Source organism: Pseudophryne corroboree, chromosome 5 (genome assembly GCF_028390025.1).
Source record: "Pseudophryne corroboree isolate aPseCor3 chromosome 5, aPseCor3.hap2, whole genome shotgun sequence".
Taxonomy (NCBI): domain Eukaryota; kingdom Metazoa; phylum Chordata; class Amphibia; order Anura; family Myobatrachidae; genus Pseudophryne; species Pseudophryne corroboree.
The window spans coordinates 362390465-362413501 of record NC_086448.1 but is presented as its reverse complement, the minus strand read 5'-3'; the positions used below and the strand labels follow the sequence as shown (position 1 = coordinate 362413501).

The following is a 23037-nucleotide window of genomic DNA, read 5'->3' as shown; positions in this document are numbered from 1 at the left end:
TATTCCCCCACGGTGCCAGGTATTCACATGCCCCAGTGCCAAATATAGTTTCCCCCCCCCCCATGTGCCAGGTACACATATACCCCTTCAGTGCCACATATGCCCCCAGTGCCAGATATTCCCCCCCAGTGCCACATATGCCCCCAGTGCCAGATATGCCCCCAGTGCCATATATTCCCCCCAGTGCCAAATATGCCCCCAGTGCCATATATGCCCCCAGTGCCAGATATTCCCCCCCAGTGCCATATATGCCCCCAGTGCCAGATATTCCCCCAGTGCCATATATGCCCCCAGTGCCAGATATCCCCCCCAGTGCCATATATGCCCCCAGTGCCAGATATTCCCCCCCGGTGCCATATATGCCTCCAGTGCCAGATATTCCCCCCCAGTGCCATATATGCCCCAGTGCCAGATATCCCCCCCCAGTGCCAGATATTCCCCCCAGTGCCAGCTATTCCCCCCAGTGCCATATATGCCCCAGTGCCAGATATCCCCCCCCAGTGCCATATATGCCCCCAGTGCCAGATATTCCCCCCCAGTGCCATATATGCCCCCAGTGCCAGATATTCCCCCCCAGTGCCATATATGCCCCCAGTGCCAGATATTTCCCCCCCCCCCAGTGCCATATATGCCCCCTAGTGCCAGATATTCCCCCCCAGTGCCATATATGCCCCCAGTGCCAGATACTCCCCCCCAGTGCCATATGCCCCAGTGCCAGATACCCCCCCCCCCAGTGCCAGATATTCCCCCCAGTGCCAGATATTCCCCCCCAGTGCCATATATGCTCCCAGTGCCAGATATTCCCCCCCAGTGCCAGATATTCCTCCCCCCCCCAGTGCTATATATGCCCCCAGTGCCAGATATCCCCCTCCCCCCCCCCCCCCCCCCCGCCGCCGCCGCTTTTTGGAGGGACACGGAGGGCACAGCTCGCCTCTCCTGTGTCCCTCCTGCTGCATCATCTCCGGCGGCCGCGGGTCTAATAGGGGGAAGTGCCGGTTCGTGAGCCAATTAGAGCTCACGGACGGCACTTCCCCCTATTAGACCCGCGGCCGCCGGACATGATGCAGCAGGAGGGACACAGGGAGGCGCGCTGTGCCCTCCGTGTCCCTCCAACAAGCTCGTCCGCATGTCAGTCTGCTGTAAATCAGTGGCGCCCCCGCAGCCCCTCGCCCCCAAGCCACCGCGAGGGCTGCGGGGGCAGTAGTTACGCCACTGGTCTGACTTATAGTTTTTCTGAGGGTATACGCCAAAAGCTGGGAGTCTCCACTTTCGGTGGACACTGGCAGCTTGTCTCTATGCCCAGAACCAGAGATATCAGCCTTCCAGCAGCTGGTCCCTGCTCCAGCTCCACATGCCTAATATGCAGTTTCATATATTCATTGGTGGATTGCTCTGGCTCCTGGACTCTGATCCCCAAGTCCCCAGTACCTCCTGAAAGGTGAGGCTCTTTCATTTTTTAATCCCATTCAAAGCTAAGAAATCTTTTTCCAGGAACTTGAGATACTGTATCTGCAGTCAAGCAAGATGCCCTCTCACCAGAAAATGATGAATATTAAGCCCACTCCACTATCGACCCCTCCCCTACCTATATTAAACACCCCATACCACCCTGGAAGTCATGTACCGAGGCCTCTTCATTCAGCCCAATGCCCTCTTCTACAGTTTAGTGTTCTCCCTCCCACTCCATCTGTGCAGTAAAGGAGTAATTAGCAGAAATTACTGCTCCAGGTCCTACATGCTGAGTGGAAGATAGAATACCCCCTACTGCCCACATGACATCAAAGCTGCCGCTGATAGCACCCCCCACCCCTACCGCTGGAGGATGAGTAAGGGCCCCAGTGCATTGCTGTGCCCAGGGGCCCACACTGCTGTTAAGACGGCCCTGGCAGCCACTATGAGAGACCTGGAGTAATGTGTAAAAGGGCGCTCTGCCTGGAATAATGCGTTACTAGGCTCTTCCATTCGCACAGCCGATCGCAAAAAGATTGACAGAAAGAAGGCGTTTGTGGGTGTCAACTGACCGTTTTCTGGGAGTGGTTGGAAAAATGCAGGCATGTCGAAGCATTTGCAAGGCGGGTGTCTGACGTCAATTCCGGTCCCAGACAGGCTGAAGTGATCGCAGCGGCTGAGTAAGTCCTGGGCTACTCAGAAACTGCAAAAGATCTTTTTGTACTGCTCGGCTGCACATGCGTTCGCACACTTGCACAGCTAAAATACACTCCCCTGTAGGCGGTGACTATCTGATCGCAGAGCTGCAAAAAACTGCTAGCAAGCGATCAGATCTGAATTACACCCTAGGTTCATTGTAAGACATACTACATATTACACAAGGAATAAAGATAACATATGTATTCTATAATTTTAAACAATGCCTACTGTTTGGTTCCTCCCCTTTGGGCCTCACACAGGGTCGGACTGGCCCACAGGGGAACCCACCGGTGGGCCCTTCTCCTCCTCTAGGGATCAAGTTCCAGACTATCATAGTGCACTGGATTTATGCATTATACATATGTTACATTATACTTCACAATAATTTGGTTTATTATATATTTACCAAGGGGCACAGAACATGTAATGGTTAGCCAAACCTCTGTGGTGGCTGGCCACGCCCCCACTGGAACTTGGCTACACCTTTAAGCATGGGCCCCTACATCAGCATCCCGTGGGCCCTTTATGCCCCAGTCCAACACTGGCCTCACATTTACTCCAGAATGCCACTGTTCACACAAAAGGGGAGATGTATCAAACTTTCGAGAGCAATAAAGTGGAGAGGTTGCCCAAATTGAACCAATCAGCTTCTGTCATTTTATAGACTGTGCTAGATAAAAGACAGTTAGTAGCTGATTGGTTATTGTAACCTCCACTGTAGCTCTCGAAGGTTTGATACATCTCTCCCTAGCAATACCTCTGCTCCTTCCCTAATAATAGAAAGAATATACTCAATTTTATTGCATAAGTATTAAAATAAACAGCAGTATTTTTAATACATACACAATAAAATTGTAATTTTATATATACCGTATATACTCGATTATAAGCCGACTTTCTCAGCACGTTTTTTTGTGCTGAAAAAGCCACCTCGGCTTATAATCGAGTCAGCGTTAGGAGGGACACGGAGAGCACAGCGCGCGGCTCTCTTGTGCCCCTCCTGCATCTCCGGCGGTGTGTGTGTTAAAGGAAGTGCACGAACCGGCACTTCCTTTAACACACGCCGCTGCCACCGGAGACGGAGGAGGGACACAGGAGAGCCGCGCGCTGCGCTCTCCATGTCCCTCCTTCAGATGACAGCGCGGGAGCGACGGAGGGTAATTATCTAGCACTTTGGGGCACATCTGGCACTGTGGGGCACATCTGGCACTGTGGGGCATATCTGGCACTGTGGGGAATATCAGGCACATCTGGCACTGTGGGGCATATCTGGCACTGTGGGGCATATCTGGCACTGTGGGGCATATCTGGCACATCTAGCACTGTGGGGCATATCTGGCACTGTGGGGCATATCAGGCACATCTGGCACTGTGGGGCATATCTGGCACTGAGGGGCATATCTGGCACTGTGGGGCATATCTGGCACTGTGGGGGCATATCTGGCAGTATGAGGGCATATCTGGCACTGAGGGCTGTGTACGGCTAGAGCTGCATTTCCCACTCTAGGCTTATACTCGAGTCAATACGTTTTCCCAGGTTTTGGGGGTAAAATTAGGTGCCTCGGCTTATATTCGGGTCGACTTATACTCGAGTATATACGGTACTATACTATAACTATTTCTTTGAACTTTGATTGACCAAGCGTTTAGAATACTGCTTGCTTATTTGGTAGTTATTAAAAATAAATAAATTCTTTTCATTGTAAATAGAATATTCCTGGTGCACCATTTGGACCTACAGGTCTGGTATTCTTTTAAATTTACTATCATTCATCCCACAGTGTTCATAAATTAAGTCTTCATTTCAAATCAGTTGCAGAGACTATTTTTCAGGCCGATACATGTACTGTACAGTAGAGATGAGCGCCGGAAATTTTTCGGGTTTTGTGTTTTGGTTTTGGGTTTGGTTCCGCGGCCGTGTTTTGGGTTCGACCGCGTTTTGGCAAAACCTCACCGAATTTTTTTTGTCGGATTCGGGTGTGTTTTGGATTCGGGTGTTTTTTTCAAAAAACCCTAAAAAACAGCTTAAATCATAGAATTTGGGGGTCATTTTGATCCCAAAGTATTATTAACCTCAAAAACCATAATTTCCACTCATTTTCAGTCTATTCTGAATACCTCACACCTCACAATATTATTTTTAGTCCTAAAATTTGCACCGAGGTCGCTGTGTGAGTAAGATAAGCGACCCTAGTGGCCGACACAAACACCGGGCCCATCTAGGAGTGGCACTGCAGTGTCACGCAGGATGTCCCTTCCAAAAAACCCTCCCCAAACAGCACATGACGCAAAGAAAAAAAGAGGCGCAATGAGGTAGCTGTGTGAGTAAGATAAGCGACCCTAGTGGCCGACACAAACACCGGGCCCATCTAGGAGTGGCACTGCAGTGTCACGCAGGATGTCCCTTCCAAAAAACCCTCCCCAAACAGCACATGACGCAAAGAAAAAAAGAGGCGCAATGAGGTAGCTGACTGTGTGAGTAAGATAAGCGACCCTAGTGGCCGACACAAACACCGGGCCCATCTAGGAGTGGCACTGCAGTGTCACGCAGGATGTCCCTTCCAAAAAACCCTCCCCAAACAGCACATGACGCAAAGAAAAAAAGAGGCGCAATGAGGTAGCTGACTGTGTGAGTAAGATAAGCGACCCTAGTGGCCGACACAAACACCGGGCCCATCTAGGAGTGGCACTGCAGTGTCACGCAGGATGGCCCTTCCAAAAAACCCTCCCCAAACAGCACATGACGCAAAGAAAAATAAAAGAAAAAAGAGGTGCAAGATGGAATTGTCCTTGGGCCCTCCCACCCACCCTTATGTTGTATAAACAAAACAGGACATGCACACTTTAACCAACCCATCATTTCAGTGACAGGGTCTGCCACACGACTGTGACTGATATGACGGGTTGGTTTGGACCCCCCCCAAAAAAGAAGCAATTAATCTCTCCTTGCACAAACTGGCTCTACAGAGGCAAGATGTCCACCTCATCATCATCCTCCGATATATCACCGTGTACATCCCCCTCCTCACAGATTATCAATTCGTCCCCACTGGAATCCACCATCTCAGCTCCCTGTGTACTTTGTGGAGGCAATTGCTGCTGGTCAATGTCTCCGCGGAGAAATTGATTATAATTCATTTTAATGAACATCATCTTCTCCACATTTTCTGGATGTAACCTCGTACGCCGATTGCAAACAAGGTGAGCGGCGGCACTAAACACTCTTTCGGAGTACACACTTGTGGGAGGGCAACTTAGGTAGAATAAAGCCAGTTTGTGCAAGGGCCTCCAAATTGCCTCTTTTTCCTGCCAGTATAAGTACGGACTGTGTGACGTGCCTACTTGGATGCGGTCACTCATACAATCCTCCACCATTCTTTCAATGTTGAGAGAATCATATGCAGTGACAGTAGACGACATGTCCGTAATCGTTGTCAGGTCCTTCAGTCCGGACCAGATGTCAGCATCAGCAGTCGCTCCAGACTGCCCTGCATCACCGCCAGCGGGTGGGCTCGGAATTCTGAGCCTTTTCCTCGCACCCCCAGTTGCGGGAGAATGTGAAGGAGGAGATGTTGACAGGTCGCGTTCCGCTTGACTTGACAATTTTCTCACCAGCAGGTCTTTCAACCCTAGCAGACTTGTGTCTGCCGGAAAGAGAGATCCAAGGTAGGCTTTAAATCTAGGATCGAGCATGGTGGCCAAAATGTAGTGCTCTGATTTCAACAGATTGACCACCCCGTGAATCCTTGTTAAGCGAATTAAGGGCTCCATCCACAAGTCCCACATGCCTAGCGGAATCGCTCCGTGTTAGCTCCTCCTTCAATGTCTCCAGCTTCTTCTGCAAAAGCCTGATGAGGGGAATGACCTGACTCAGGCTGGCAGTGTCTGAACTGACTTCACGTGTGGCAAGTTCAAAGGGCATCAGAACCTTGCACAACGTTGAAATCATTCTCCACTGCGCTTGAGACAGGTGCATTCCACCTCCTATATCGTGCTCAATTGTATAGGCTTGAATGGCCTTTTGCTGCTCCTCCAACCTCTGAAGCATATAGAGGGTTGAATTCCACCTCGTTACCACTTCTTGCTTCAGATGATGGCAGGGCAGGTTCAGTAGTTTTTGGTGGTGCTCCAGTCTTCTGTACGTGATGCCTGTACGCCGAAAGTGTCCCGCAATTCTTCTGGCCACCGACAGCATCTCTTGCACGCCCCTGTCGTTTTTTAAAAAATTCTGCACCACCAAATTCAAGGTATGTGCAAAACATGGGACGTGCTGGAATTTGCCCATATTTAATGCACACACAATATTGCTGGCGTTGTCCGATGCCACAAATCCACAGGAGAGTCCAATTGGGGTAAGCCATTCCGCGATGATCTTCCTCAGTTGCCGTAAGAGGTTTTCAGCTGTGTGCGTATTCTGGAAAGCGGTGATACAAAGCGTAGCCTGCCTAGGAAAGAGTTGGCGTTTGCGAGATGCTGCTACTGGTGCCGCCGCTGCTGTTCTTGCGGCGGGAGTCCATACATCTACCCAGTGGGCTGTCACAGTCATATAGTCCTGACCCTGCCCTGCTCCACTTGTCCACATGTCCGTGGTTAAGTGGACATTGGGTACAACTGCATTTTTTAGGACACTGGTGAGTCTTTTTCTGACGTCCGTGTACATTCTCGGTATCGCCTGCCTAGAGAAGTGGAACCTAGATGGTATTTGGTAACGGGGGCACACTGCCTCAATAAATTGTCTAGTTCCCTGTGAACTAACGGCGGATACCGGACGCACGTCTAACACCAACATAGTTGTCAAGGCCTCAGTTATCCGCTTTGCAGCAGGATGACTGCTGTGATATTTCATCTTCCTCGCAAAGGACTGTTGAACAGTCAATTGCTTACTGGAAGTAGTACAAGTGGGCTTACGACTTCCCCTCTGGGATGACCATCGACTCCCAGCAGCAACAACAGCAGCGCCAGCAGCAGTAGGCGTTACACGCAAGGATGCATCGGAGGAATCCCAGGCAGGAGAGGAATCATCAGAATTGCCAGTGACATGGCCTGCAGGACTATTGGCATTCCTGGGGAAGGAGGAAATTGACACTGAGGGAGTTGGTGGGGTGGTTTGCGTGAGCTTGGTTACAAGAGGAAGGGATTTACTGGTCAGTGGACTGCTTCCGCTGTCGGCCAAAGTTTTTGAACTTGTCACTGACTTATTATGAATGCGCTGCAGGTGACGTATAAGGGAGGATGTTCCGAGGTGGTTAACGTCTTTACCCCTACTTATTACAGCTTGACAAAGGGAACACACGGCTTGACAAATGTTGTCCGCATTTCTGGTGAAATACTTCCACAACGAAGAGCTGATTTTTTTGGTATTTTCACCAGGCATGTCAACGGCCATATTCCTCCCACGGACAACAGGTGTCTCCCCGGGTGCCTGACTTAAACAAACCACCTCACCATCAGAATCCTCCTGGTCAATTTCCTCCCCAGCGCCAGCAACACCCATATCCTCCTCATCCTGGTGTACTTCAACACTGACATCTTCAATCTGACTATCAGGAACTGGACTGCGGGTGCTCCTTCCAGCACTTGCAGGGGGCGTGCAAATGGTGGAAGGCGCATGCTCTTCACGTCCAGTGTTGGGAAGGTCAGGCATCGCAACCGACACAATTGGACTCTCCTTGTGGATTTGGGATTTCGAAGAACGCACAGTTCTTTGCTGTGCTTTTTCCAGCTTGAGTCTTTTCATTTTTCTAGCGAGAGGCTGAGTGCTTCCATCCTCATGTGAAGCTGAACCACTAGCCATGAACATAGGCCAGGGCCTCAGCCGTTCCTTGCCACTCCGTGTGGTAAATGGCATATTGGCAAGTTTACGCTTCTCCTCCGACAATTTTATTTTAGGTTTTGGAGTCCTTTTTTTACTGATATTTGGTGTTTTGGATTTGACATGCTCTGTACTATGACATTGGGCATCGGCCTTGGCAGACGACGTTGCTGGCATTTCATCGTCTCGGCCATGACTAGTGGCAGCAGCTTCAGCATGAGGTGGAAGTGGATCTTGATCTTTCCCTAATTTTGGAACCTCAACATTTTTGTTCTCCATATTTTAATAGGCACAACTAAAAGGCACCTCAGGTAAACAATGGAGATGGATGGATACTAGTATACAATTATGGATGGACTGCCGAGTGCCGACACAGAGGTAGCTACAGCCGTGGACTACCGTACTGTACTGTGTCTGCTGCTAATATAGACTGGTTGATAAAGAGATGTAGTATGTATGTATAAAGAAGAAAGGAAAAAAAACCACGGGTAGGTGGTATACAATTATGGATGGACTGCCGAGTGCCGACACAGAGGTAGCTACAGCCGTGGACTACCGTACTGTGTCTGCTGCTAATATAGACTGGTTGATAAAGAGATGTAGTATGTATGTATAAAGAAGAAAGAAAAAAAAACCACGGGTAGGTGGTATACAATTATGGACGGACTGCCGAGTGCCGACACAGAGGTAGCTACAGCCGTGGACTACCGTACTGTGTCTGCTGCTAATATAGACTGGTTGATAAAGAGATGTAGTATGTATGTATAAAGAAGAAAGAAAAAAAAACCACGGGTAGGTGGTATACAATTATGGACGGACTGCAGAGTGCCGACACAGAGGTAGCTACAGCCGTGGACTACCGTACTGTACTGTGTCTGCTGCTAATATAGACTGGATGATAATGAGATGTAGTATGTATAAAGAAGGAAAAAAAACCACGGGTAGGTGGTATACAATTATGGATGGACTGCCGAGTGCCGACACAGAGGTAGCTACAGCCGTGGACTACCGTACTGTACTGTGTCTGCTGCTAATATAGACTGGATGATAATGAGATGTAGTATGTATAAAGAAGAAAGAAAAAAAAACCACGGGTAGGTGGTATACAATTATGGACGGACTGCCGAGTGCCGACACAGAGGTAGCTACAGCCGTGGACTACCGTACTGTACTGTGTCTGCTGCTAATATAGACTGGATGATAATGAGATGTAGTATGTATAAAGAAGAAAGAAAAAAAAACCACGGGTAGGTGGTATACAATTATGGATGGACTGCCGAGTGCCGACACAGAGGTAGCTACAGCCGTGGACTACCGTACTGTACTGTGTCTGCTGCTAATATAGACTGGATGATAATGAGATGTAGTATGTATAAAGAAGAAAAAAAAAACACGGGTAGGTGGTATACAATTATGGATGGACTGCCGAGTGCCGACACAGAGGTAGCTACAGCCGTGGACTACCGTACTGTACTGTGTCTGCTGCTAATATAGACTGGATGATAATGAGATGTAGTATGTATAAAGAAGAAAGAAAAAAAAACCACGGGTAGGTGGTATACAATTATGGACGGACTGCCGAGTGCCGACACAGAGGTAGCTACAGCCATGGACTACCGTACTGTACTGTGTCTGCTGCTAATATAGACTGGTTGATAATGAGATGTAGTATGTATAAAGAAGAAAGAAAAAAAAAACACGGGTAGGTGGTATACAATTATGGATGGACTGCCGAGTGCCGACACAGAGGTAGCTACAGCCGTGGACTACCGTACTGTACTGTGTCTGCTGCTAATATAGACTGGATGATAATGAGATGTAGTATGTATAAAGAAGAAAAAAAAAAACCATGGGTAGGTGGTATACAATTATGGATGGACTGCCGAGTGCCGACACAGAGGTAGCTACAGCCGTGGACTACCGTACTGTATTGTGTCTGCTGCTAATATAGACTGGATGATAATGAGATGTAGTATGTATAAAGAAGAAAGAAAAAAAAACCACGGGTAGGTGGTATACAATTATGGACGGACTGCTGAGTGCCGACACAGAGGTAGCTACAGCCGTGGACTACTGTACTGTACTGTGTCTGCTGCTAATATAGACTGGTTGATAATGAGATGTAGTATGTATAAAGAAGAAAGAAAACAAAAACACGGGTAGGTGGTATACAATTATGGATGGACTGCCGAGTGCCGACACAGAGGTAGCTACAGCTGTGGACTACCGTACTGTACTGTGTCTGCTGCTAATATAGACTGGATGATAATGAGATGTAGTATGTATAAAGAAGAAAAAAAAACCACGGGTAGGTGGTATACAATTATGGATGGACTGCCGTGTGCCGACACAGAGGTAGCTACAGCCGTGGACTACCGTACTGTACTGTGTCTGCTGCTAATATAGACTGGATGATAATGAGATGTAGTATGTATAAAGAAGAAAGAAAAAAAAAACCACGGGTAGGTGGTATACAGTTATGGATGGACTGCCGAGTGCCGACACAGAGGTAGCTACAGCCGTGAACTACCGTACTGTGTCTGCTGCGACTGGATGATAAATAATGATATAAAAAATATATATATATATCACTACTGCAGCCGGACAGGTATATATTATATAATGACGAACCTGCTGGACACTGTCTGTCAGCAGAATGAGTTTTTTATAGAATAAAACCACACAAGTCACACGACGAGTGTTTAACTTTTTCAGGCAATCACAATATAGTATACTATACTGGTGGTCAGTGTGGTCAGGTCACTGGTCAGTCACACTGGCAGTGGCACTCCTGCAGCAAAAGTGTGCACTGTTTAATTTTAATAATATGTACTCCTGGCTCCTGCTATAACCTATAACTGCTCCCCAGTCTCCCCCACAATTAAGCTGTGTGAGCACAGTCAGATATTATACATAGATGATGCAGCACACTGGGCTGAGCACAGATATGGTATGTGACTGAGTCACTGTGTATCGTTTTTTTCAGGCAGAGAACGGATTATATTAAATAAAACTGCACTGGTGGTCACTGGTCAGTGGTCAGTCACTAGTAAACTCTGCACTCTCTAAGTACTCCTAAGCTCCAGTAAATCAAGTGTCTCTGTCTCAATCTCACTCTCTCTCTTCTAATCTAAATGGAGAGGACGCCAGCCACGTCCTCTCCCTATCAATCTCAATTCACGTGTGAAAATGGCGGCGACGCGCGTCTCCTTATATAGAATCCGAGTCTCGCGATAGAATCCGAGCCTCGCGAGAATCCGACAAAAAAGGCACCCAACATTAGCAGAGCTGCTATCTGACTCATGCCAGCCATCTCCTGCTGCATGGCGCATTGAGGCATTTATGAGGACACATATGTATCCAAGCAAATGTAGAGGTCACAGTGTTAGCGGTCGTGTGAGTGCTGTGTGAGAGTGGGTTGGTTGTGTAATAGTGTTCGGCATATGTGTAAGGGGCATTATACGTGTCATGTGTATAAATGCATTAATAATGTGCAGCAAATGTGTATGGGGCACTATGTGTGTCATTATGTGTATAAGGGCATTAAAAATGTCCAGCACATGTTTAAGGGGTACTATGTGTGTCATGTGTATAAGGGCAATGATAATGTGCAGCATATGTGTAAGGGACATTACAGTATGTGTGTCATTATGTGTATAAGGGCATTAATAAAGTGTGGCATATGTGTAAGGAACAATATGTGTATAAGTGCATTAATAAAGGTTGCCATAATGTGTAAGGTGCATTATGTTTATAAGGACATTAATAATGTGTGTCATATGTGTAAGGGGCATTACTGTGTGGTATTATGTGTATAAAGGCATTATTAATGTGTGGCATTATGTGTATAAGGTGTTCTACTGTGTGGCATTACATATAGTAAGGGCACTACTGTGTGGTCTGTGAATAAAGAGTAATATGGTGTGGTATAATGTGAATAAGGAGCAATTTAGAGTGATGTAATGTGAATAAGGAGCACTACTGTGAGGAGCACTGGCGTTTTTATAATGGGTGCAGTGTGTGTGGTGCACACGGGCCCCTGAGTCCAGAGGGGGCCCCCACTGCATACGCTGCACCCATTTTCTAAATACTCACCCCTCCGGAGTCCCGTGGCAATGTCCACGGCGGTATCAAAACTCTGTGAAAATGGCCCAGTTCTGCGCATGTGCAGTAGAGAAATATCATGGAAAATGGCCGCCACACCATTTTCCCGGAGATCTGCGCATGCGTAGTAGAGTCTGAGTGCTCAGACTCTCAGAGCTGCCGGCAGAGAGGGGGTGGCCCGAACGGAGGAGGCTGCACCCGGGCCCCCCCCTCCTCTCTTAAAGCGCCCCTGGTGAGGAGTAATGTATATAAGGTAAAGTGGTACTACTGTGTGATGTGATGTGAATAAGGGACACTATCGAATGATAAAATGTGAATAAAGTTACACTACTGTGTGGCGTAATTTGAACTAGGGGTGCTATTGTGTGGCAATGCCCCTTGCTACCAAAAACACACCCCTTTTAGGGTTGTGCACCGAATGTGCACACTGTTCCTATTTAAAATATAGGGGGTAGGAACACCAAAATAAGGACTGCTATGGGTGAGGGGTGATGGTGCTGGGAAAGGGGTGCAGGGTCATAGGCGGAACTAGCGGTGGTGCTTGGGGGCACCAGACAAAATCTTGCCTAGGGCATCATGTTGGTTAGGGCCGGCTCTGCCTTCTGGTGCATTCTAGTTACAACAGAAACAAAGAAAGGATTGTTCTTTACACTGTTCTGGACACCCTGGTTATTGGACATAAGATGCAAATTTGGAATGATTCCGGGGACCAGAATACTCTGCCATTAATTCTAGCTCCCCTGTCCCATTTTACTGCCTATGTTTTAGCTCTGAAAATGTAAGAAGAAAAATAGAAAATCAGTTTGCTGATGGGTGCACTCTTTCCCTAGAACATGTAATAACGTGTAATAATTTATTGAAATTGTTTACTTTATTTCTATATTTTTTAGAGACTTTTTTTCCCCCCATATATCTAAGAGTCCGATACCCATGTGGAGCTCAGTCCTTTTATTAGTATTCCACATGTAGTATCATAATGACCCTCCATTAGGGTCATGCTAAGCGAAGTATAAAATTTAATAACAGCAATAGAAAAAAGTGATAGAAAAACGAAACAAAATGTTTATGTATAAAAATAAAGAAAGATTAGTGGTCAGAAGTAATTTGTGACATTCTGATATAGTTCTATTATTACCACATGAGTATGGAGTGATAGAAAGAGGAATATAATAAAGTGTATATCAGAATTTAATTGTTTCTAGCCAGATATAGCAGCCTAATGGGAGGATATTACAATATTAAAGTATCCCAACTGCAAAAAGGCATCACATATATATAAGAACACGTGCTGGAGATATATTAAAAAAAAACTTTTATTGTTAGTTACACATTAGTAAACAGTTATTATCCGTGCATATGTAAAACATAATAAACCACTACTTTATTCATAAAGCAATGTTGGTATTATGTGTATAAACCCCAGTGATTGCACAGTAGTAATGTATTACTTATGTGCATATAATTACATTCAATTGATACCCTTCTTAAAATAAATACCATCTTATTATCCTAAAAGACACTATTATATCAGCTGTTTAAACCTGGTCAGCAGTGTGCTGGGAAATATAATATATTGGGAAATAATTCCAGAATGAGACAGGTTTATTCTAAGCTGTCTTGTGTCAGTGGTTATCTAAATAGTACAGCAGTGCCTGTGGTGCAATAGATACAAATGTAGCAGGTTTAGAAATGTGGCTCACAGTCAGGGCCGGCGCCACCATTAGGCAGCTTTAGGCAGCTGCATATAGGTTCCAGCCACTTGAGGGCACCACTTCATCTTTCATACTGAAAAATGTATCTTTCTTTCACAGATTGCGCTAGCTAGTGGCGGCTGCAGGTATAACCATTCACAGACAACGCTGTCATTAGATCCCTGCTTGTTGCGGGGGATGGGGGATGAGGTTTACTGATGGCTGCTACCATGGAGTGAGATGGAGGGAGGGAACGGCGGTGGTGGGTGCCTGCCCATCTACCGCTGCTCTCCTCTGGAGGTCAGAGAGGCCAGTTACTGCTCCGGGAGGCGGAGGTGGGATTAGTAAAGACTGCTACAGTGTGTGTGCTGCGGGGTGGGAAAGTAAGGGGAAAATGCTGGCTGCTGTGTTTCTTGTAGGACGGGGTAGGAGAGAGATGCCGCTGAGTGTGTCTCTGAGGACGGAGGAGCTTGCCGGCGCTGGGTGCTCATGTGTATAGTCGGGTATGGGGGATGCGCTTGCCACCGCCGCTGCTACTACTATTAAGGGTAGACACGCAGACTGCCTGCTGCTGCTGCTCATGTATGGTGGGGCAAGGGAGATTCACTGGCCACTTCCTCGGCTGTGAAGGAGAAAGGTGGCGAAATTTCTGCCACTCCTGTGTAATGTATGGGGTTTCTGGCCACCTCTGTGGACGGGAAAGGGGAGTTCACACTACTCATATGTATTGGGGGGGGGGGGGGGGGTCTGCGGTATAGGAGGTTAGCTGCTACTGCTGTGTGTGTCTGTACATCTATCAATCTAGATAGATAGAGATATACTGTATAATATACACTGCTCAAAAAAATAAAGGGAACGCTTAAACAACACATCCTAGATCTGAATGAATGAAATATTCTTATTAAATACTTTGTTCTTTACATAATTGAATGTGCTGACAACAAAATCACACAAATATTATCAATGGAAATCAAATTTATTAACCCATGGAGGTCTGGATTTGGAGTCACACTCAAAATTAAAGTGGAAAAACACACTACAGGATGATCCAACTTTGATGTAATGTCCTTAAAACAAGTAAAAATGAGGCTCACTAGTGTCTGTGGCCTCCACGTGCCTGTATGACCTCCCTACAATGCCTAGGCATGCTCCTGATGAGCTGGCGGATGGTCTCCTGAGGGATCTCCTCCCAGACCGGGACAAAAGCATCTGCCAACTCCTGGACAGTCTATGGTGCAACGTGGCATTGGTGGATGGAGCGAGACATGATGTCCCAGATGTGCTCAATTGGATTCAGGTCTGGGGAACGGGCGGCCAGTCCATAGCATCAATGTCTTCATCTTGCAGGAACTGCTGACACACTCCAGCAACATGAGGTCTAGCATTGTCTTGCATTAGTAGGAACCCAGGGCCAACCGCACCAGCATATGGTCTCACAAGGGGTCTGAGGATCTCATCTCGGTACCTAATGGCTCAGGCTACCTCTGGCGAGCACATGGAGGGCTGTGCGGCCCCCAAAGAAATGCCACCCCACACCATTACTGACCTACTGCCAAACCGGTCATGCTGGAGGATGTTGAAGGGCAGCAGAACGTTCTCCTTGGCGTCTCCGGACTCTTTCACATCTTTCACATGTGCTCAGTGAGAACCTGCTTTCATCTGTGAAGAGCACAGGGCGCCAGTGGCGAATTTGCCAACTTGGTGTTCTCTGGCAAATGCCAAACGTCCTGCACGGTGTTGGGCTGTAAACACAACCCCCACCTGTGGATGTCGGGCCCTCATATTGCAGGGCTCTGGCAGTGCTCCTCCTGTTCCTCCTTGCACAAAGGCGGAGGTAGCGGTCCTGCTGCTGGGTTGTTGCCCTCCTATGGCCTCCTCCACATCTCCTGATGTACTGGCCTGTCTCCTAGTAGCGCCTCCATGCTCTGGACACTACGCTTACAGACACAGCAAACCTTCTTGCCACAGCTCGCATTGATGTGCCATCCTGGATGAGCTGCACTACCTGAGCCACCTGTGTGGGTTGTAGACTCCATTTCATGCTACCACTAGAGTGAAAGCACCGCCAGCTTTCAAAAGTGACCAAACCATCAGCCAGAAAGCATAGGAGCTGAGAAGTGGTCTGTGGTCACCACCTGCAGAACAACTCCTTTATTGGGGGTGTCTTGCTAATTGCCTATAATTTCCACCTGTTGTCTATTCCATTTGCACAACAGCATGTGAAATTGATTGTCAATCAGTGCTGCTTCCTAAGTGGACAGTTTGATTTCACAGAAGTGTGATTGACTTGGAGTTACATTGTGTTGTTTAAGTGTTCCCTTTATTTTTTTGAGCAGTATATATATATATATATATATAGAGAGAGAGAGAGAGAGAGAGAGAGAGAGAGAGAGAGAGAGAGAGAGACAGAAACCAATTGAATCTGATTTTCATATGTGTTCAGCAAACAATCCTTCCAGGTGTGGGTTTGTTTGGTTTTTACATATGATGTCACCTGCAAATATACCCTCACGCCAAAGATACCCCTGAAAAGATGGCCAAAAGGCCTAATTAGACATGATGACAAAAACTTTTATTAAAAATAAATAATAAAATTTAATATGGTCACATGAACATTATAAAAGAATATATCGAGATACAGCCAAGGAATTTTTGTCAGTTTTAACAGATGGAAGAATCACCCTCACCTTTGCAGGTGTGAGTTCAAAAGGGTGTAATGGCGAACTGAATAAGAAACCGTAGCTGATTTAACCCAACGTGAAAACATGTGTACATCGATGAGTTTGATAACAGATATACCAGCATAACTGCATCCATTTCCAAGTCAAATTTAATAATAGAAACAGTTAACTTTAAAAATCAATTTATTGGAAATAATATACATAAGCATTAGATCACAAATGGAGAGAATCTAATTAGTTTTTACCTTATATGATATCCCACCGAGAATACAGTACAATTACATAAAAGAAAGAAGAATAAGACAAGAGAACACAGTGATGGCACATTCAAAATATATTATTATTATTATTATTATTACTTAAATTATACATAAACAATCAGAGCACAGGAATACCTGAACTCAATAAAAGACTATAATAGTGATACATGAGAATACGAGACGGCACATGGCTTGTTTTTAATCTTTATTTATTTTTGTATACTAACATTTTGATTTATTTTTCTATCACTTTTTGATGTTGTTGTTATGAAATGTTATACTTTGCTTATCATGACCCTAATGTAGGGTCATTATGATACTACATTTGGAATACTAATAAAAGGATTGAGCTCCGCATGGGTATCGGACTCTTAGATATATGGAAAAAAAATTATCTTAAAAATATGGAAATAAAGTAAACAATTTTAATAAAATATTACACGTTATTACATGTGATAGGGAAAGAGTGCACCCATCAGCAAACTGCTTTTCTTTTTTTCTTCTTACATTTTCATTTACTCATTGAACCAGTGGGTAGTACCGGAATACCAATTAACAAGAACATACTTATTACATAACAATGGGATATACACATTCTCTAAAATTACTAACACTAAACATATTTTTAGTGCAGGATTTCCTATTCTTCATAATCAATTTATGTCTTGGCTCTGTAAGGTATAAACATAATTTTGGACTTTTTGTCGGGTCATGTGGATTAAAAGACTTATTTTCATGTCTTCTGCAAATGTAGATCCAAAAGAGGTTTGTGTTTGAAGTGTTTCAATAGACTGATGTTTTGGTACCTCTATCATAGTTAAATTTGTTTTCAAATATCAGATCTTCATATGTAGTTTATTTCTTGACATATTTTAAATGAACAAAAACCACAACTTTTCTTCATTCAATTAATATTTGAGATTGTCCCCTAGGATGAACCGATTCCTAAGCTCTTATATTTTTTCTAGTAATTATGAAACTGTAGTAATAAAGCATTCAATAGATGGTTTTAATGATGACATTTTAGATGTTCTGAATGCTGGCTTTCCCCACACAAGAGGGGAGAGCAGACGTGTTTGTCATGTGGAAAATTAGACTCAAGATAGTCTCCTAAAGGACATATATCCCCCCCAAAACAAGCTATCCACTTGCACAGACCTTCAACTTGTTATCAGCTTTCCCTATCATTTTCTTACATCTTTACAAATCCCTTTAATCTAAATGTAAGGTAGGCACAGCAAAGGTTTGGTTAGGAGGTCCCTGTATCAAAATAGTTCAACCACTCTTTATGCAATGATGAAAAGTAAAGTTATACTGTACTGTACTTACATTCTACCCATTGTAGAGGAACTGCAAGTAATTGGAGAATACGTGATAAATTTACTCAGTGGCATTTAGAAATTAATGGGCACCACACACAGTATTTAATAAACAATGCATTTGATACAGTTTTGTAAACTGCCATCAATGCCCATTGGTTTCAAAACAATGATATTGCTGCATGCATTCCAGAATAAATGTAGTGAAAATAGTGTGGGGGTAACCCTAAATTGTTAATGAGTCCTATCCCAAACTAGAACAGTATTGGAAAATTGGGCAAACACCCCCTCCCCCACCCCCTCCCTGTTTCTCCACCAGCCAGGGTTGCCGGAATGCAGGGGCCCAACCCTTTCTGACCTTGGATGAGGGGTGTTGCGTTAATAAATATGTTTGAGTAAAAACAATAATTGTGCAATTTGTTGGTGCACTACATGTTCCAGCTAGCCATGTCATGCTCAACTTAAATGGCTGCCAGGGCATGCTGGTACTTGAAGACATGGCCCATTATCACCTGTAGTGCACCTGCAAAACAAAAAGAGAATAATAACAGGACACACACCATAGGGAAAAAAATAAAAAAATAGTCCCTCACAATCCCTTGTACACCACCTTATTACTTACTCAGATCTTTTTGAGAAAGGGTCCTCCCTATTCCATGTAGACCTCCAACAAATGTGGCAAAATAATAAACCATATGTGACAAACTACTACCTCTAAAGAGGTCCTAATGCCATAAGAGTGAATGGGATCACTCTAATTTGTCAGAGCCCGACAGTTCCCCCACACTGACCAATCAGACTGCTTCCATTCATTCCCATGGCACAGTCCACATGTGACCAGACCTTCACATCAGGACTTTTTTAGGTATATCTATACTTTCAGTGGGTTGGAAATAGGGTAAGCAAATTGTGTTCTAAAGTGTAGATTCTCAGAGTTTTTGCAGAGGGTTTTGAACTTAGTAAATCCTAATAGGAAAATCCAGCAATCACGACAATATTGCCAAAACTCTATTTACAGTAGTACATTTCCACCTACATCTTATTCTGATTATTTCAAGGGATCTCCAAGATGTTCTCAGGTGTTTGATGCATGGGCATAACTAAATAGTGTGCAAGGAGTGACATTGCAATGGGACCCAGTGGCTTACGAGGGCCTGGACCCAGGTTAAAAAGTTGCATACTGTACCAATTTCCCAGATGTACTTATTTTAGCAATTGTGTCTATCCATTGCCCAGGCTGAATTGTGTGACATTACACCATCAGTGAGAGGTGTGAGTGGTGGATGTTATAATGGTACGGGGGCACTGTAATGTGGCACAATATGAACTGGAGGGCACTGTAATGTGTCATAATCTGATATACTCATTGTAATGTGGAGTGCACTATAATGTTACACAATAAGTACTGGGGCACTGTAATGTGGCACAATATGAAATGGAGGCACTATAATGTGGCATAATATAAACTGGGGCACTGTAACGTGGCATCGTTTGAACTGGAGGGCACTGAAATGTGGCATAATATGAGCTGGGGACACTATGTCATAATATGAATTTGGAATACTGTGTGTCACAATGCGTACTAGCAGCCCTACAATGTGACATTATGTAAACTAGGGAAATACTATGATTTATAAAATACACTAGACACTACTATGGGGTATAATATTAATTATTAATATATAGGGTGCTACTATGGTTCAGAAAAGGAGCTAGGTTAGTAATATGGGGCATAAAATTAATAACTGTTGCGGAGAGGTGTCTTAAGGAGAAGAGAAGCATTCGTTCAGTGCCCCTTCAATATGTTGCTATGGGGCCCACAGAATTCTGATTACACCCCTGGTTTGTTGCCATGGAGTGCTGAGCAGTGAGACAAAGAAACTTATCCAAAAGATAATTTTGAGCTGGTAGGTGAATATAGTGCTGATTTCAAATGAAAATAAATATAAATTAAATGATATACGAACTGAATATATTAGGTAATGAAATAAAAAATATTTATTGTAATTAAGAAGACAAAAGGCAGATGAAAATAAGAAATGTTGCAATACGAGTTGACAATAGTGAACCGATTGATGATGACAATGCATAAAAGGGCATGGAGAATAAATAACTGCTTTAACAAGATGCAAATATTCTTACATTCAAAATACATAAAATCCAAATCTATGGGAGATACTGGTAGTAAATAATGTTAGCTGATGTTTATTATCAGTATTGCTAATTTGGCTAGGACTGTAAACCAAGAGGAACGTTTTGTTATAGTGCTCAACGTACAATTAGTTTGGAGCTACAATGCAGAGCAGATGTACAGTATATTGGCAAGGAACTAAAGCAGAAATAAAGTGAGCACATTAGACTGCATGTTCTATGTATGATATTTGTTTTCTGCTCCTACAGGATAAATTCCCTATGAAGAAGATAGAAGATTATCCTGGCTGGGTTCTAACGATTTGTGTTCTGTTGGTGGCTATTCCATGCATGTTCATCCCATCAGTTGCACTCTTCTACTTTTTAAAAAAAAAGTTGACAAAGAAACAAAACTATAAAACAGAATATTATAAAAATAATGGATATGACATAAAAGGGGATATGTGAACTGAATAAAATTGTGTTTAAAAATTAAAAATAGTCTAAATTACATTATTTTTGACATAAAATCAATGCACAGAGCCAAAGTGTTATTTTCACACAAATACACCAAGGCTTTCCAGCACACTCTTTGTTAACAGTGGTTTCAAATGATAGTCTACCCTGTATGAAATTGGTTCGATCGCTTATTGTGATCCAACCTGAATCGGGCCATTAGTTTGGTATTTCTGCGATGAATGACTCAGTGGCAGAACTAGTGAGTGGTGGGCCCAGCTACAACAAAATGCTATGTGCTCCCCTTCCAACTCCAAATTAGGGACTCTACATGCTCCCAGATAGAGGAGGAATAGAGGGAGATGGGAGAGAGAGAGGAGGAATAGGGAGGGACGTGTGAGAGAGAAGGAATAGGGGGAGATGGGCGAGAGATAGAGATAGGAGGAAAAGGGGGAAACAGGAGAGTGAAAGGAGGAATATGGAGAAAGGAGAAATAGGAATACAGATGAGGATTAGTGGAAGATGAGTGAGAGGAGGAAAAGAGAGAGTTGGGGGAGTATGGAGAGAGGAGTAATAGGGGGAGAAGGGAGAGAGAGGAAAAGGTATAGGGGGAGATAGGAGAGAGAGGAGGAGGTATTGGGGAGAGTAAGAGAGAGAGGGAGAGTAAGAATAGGGGGAGATGACAGAGAGCAAAATAAGGAATAGAGGGAGGTGTCAGAGAGTAAGATGAGGAATGGGGGAGAAGGGAGAGGGAGTAAAAGGGAGAGAGAAAAGGAGGAACATGGGGAGATGGGAGATAGAGTGGAGGAACAGTGGGCGAGAGCAGGAAAGGGGAAGGAATAGGGGGAGATTGGAGGAATAGAGGGGAGACGAGAGAAAGAAGAGGTATAGAGGGAGATAGAAGGAAAGGAATAGCGGAAATGACACAGAGAAAGAGAGAGTGAGAGCTGTAACGTCCACAGTGCACTATAGCCAGTCAGAGCAGAAGGCAGCAAGGTATTTACCTGGTTTAGGGTTTTCCTGGCTGCAGCTGCCCTGCTTTCTTTCAACTGGCCTCCGCAATAACTACTGTATGTCCACCAACACCCAGACCTGATGCCTTCAGTGCTAGGAAAGCTGCAACACCGCTCGCACCTCCTCACGCCAGTAGCACGTGTGACAACAAATACGTGGCTGTGCAATGTGACGTCATGACCGCAGAGGTGCATAGTATGGGGAGGGGAGTTTGGAGGCTGGCAACAGGAGTGCACATTTCAGGGAGAGGGGTTTGGAGGCTGGCTAAGGTGGGCGGCTCGATGTCACAACTGAGGGTTTTGGCTGACAGGAGGAAGCCTCAGTTGTAGGGGCTGGAATGAAATTAAACCTGGAGGGTTTAATCAGACCCCTGGACATGTAAGTGTAAAAGATTACCCGAAGGTGTGACCTTGACAACCAGGTTAAAAGTTAATAAAAGGTTTTATTAACAGACTCCGTGTATAACAACAGTATTCACAGTTGATAAAAGCAAGTGGCATATAATACAGTTCCTGGATCACTTGTAACCATGGAAGGTATCACAGAGCACTGGTAGGTTAAGGAATAGATGTTAAAGTCCCTTGATGGATTAACCTTACCAGGCCTGGCTGTAGTAGTGAAGATAGCCGCGGAACACGCCAGTGGACATATAGATGTAGTTGGTAACTTGAACAGACTGTTGTAGATACTGGATGGAATCAGCCAGGTGATGAAGACACGGAGTGGATGCTGGATGGAACCAGACAGGTGATGAAGACACAGAGTGGATGCTGGATGGAACCAGACAGGTGATGAAGACACGGAGTGGATGCTGGATGGAACCAGACAGGTGATGAAGACACGGAGTAGATACTGTAAGATGCTAGGGAGAGTGGAAACAGGAGAGTAGTGTAGAGGTTACCGGTGGTAGTGGATACTGCTGGTAAGTAGGGATCCGCTGGAGTAACACCGGCACTTTGAAGAAAGTGAATACTGCTGTAAGCTGACCGCTGGAAGCAGATGATAGTAGCTAGAAGCTGGAATAGCCACGGAGGGCTGCAGAGTCAGGCTGCACCGCAAGATGGAAAGCAGGTGCGGGTCTCGTAGTAGCTGCTGGAGACAGGAGCTGGAACCTGGAAAAACAACCACAGGGAAGAGACACTGGAACAAGGTTTGACATTCAAAGCACTGACCATTTCCTGGTTCAGGCACAGGATACTTATACCTGCTGCAGGGCAGGCATTGGCTGGCCAATCATGCAGGTTCACTGTGTAGCAGATTGGTGGAGACTGAACATGTGACTAAGGCAAACATGGCTGCGCACATGGCTGCGCCCACGTTAGTACTTGGAGGGAAAGCTGGTTTTGAAAAACATGTGGAATCATAACAGTAATGGCGGTGCCGGCCGCGGAGGACAGGAGACGCCAAACTGACAACTGCACC

At 45.1% G+C, this 23037-nt stretch overlaps 1 protein-coding gene across 1 annotated transcript in view; it reads left to right on the top strand.

The window, feature by feature from the left end:
* Positions 1-20613, top strand: part of LOC134929601 (sodium-dependent neutral amino acid transporter B(0)AT3-like) — a 219403-nt gene extending 198790 nt beyond the window's left edge. The window contains exon 12 of the mRNA XM_063925188.1: positions 20416-20613. Coding sequence (XP_063781258.1) covers positions 20416-20613 — 198 coding nt within the window. The remainder of the gene's footprint in view (positions 1-20415) is intronic.
* The last annotated feature ends 2424 nt before the right edge of the window (positions 20614-23037 follow it).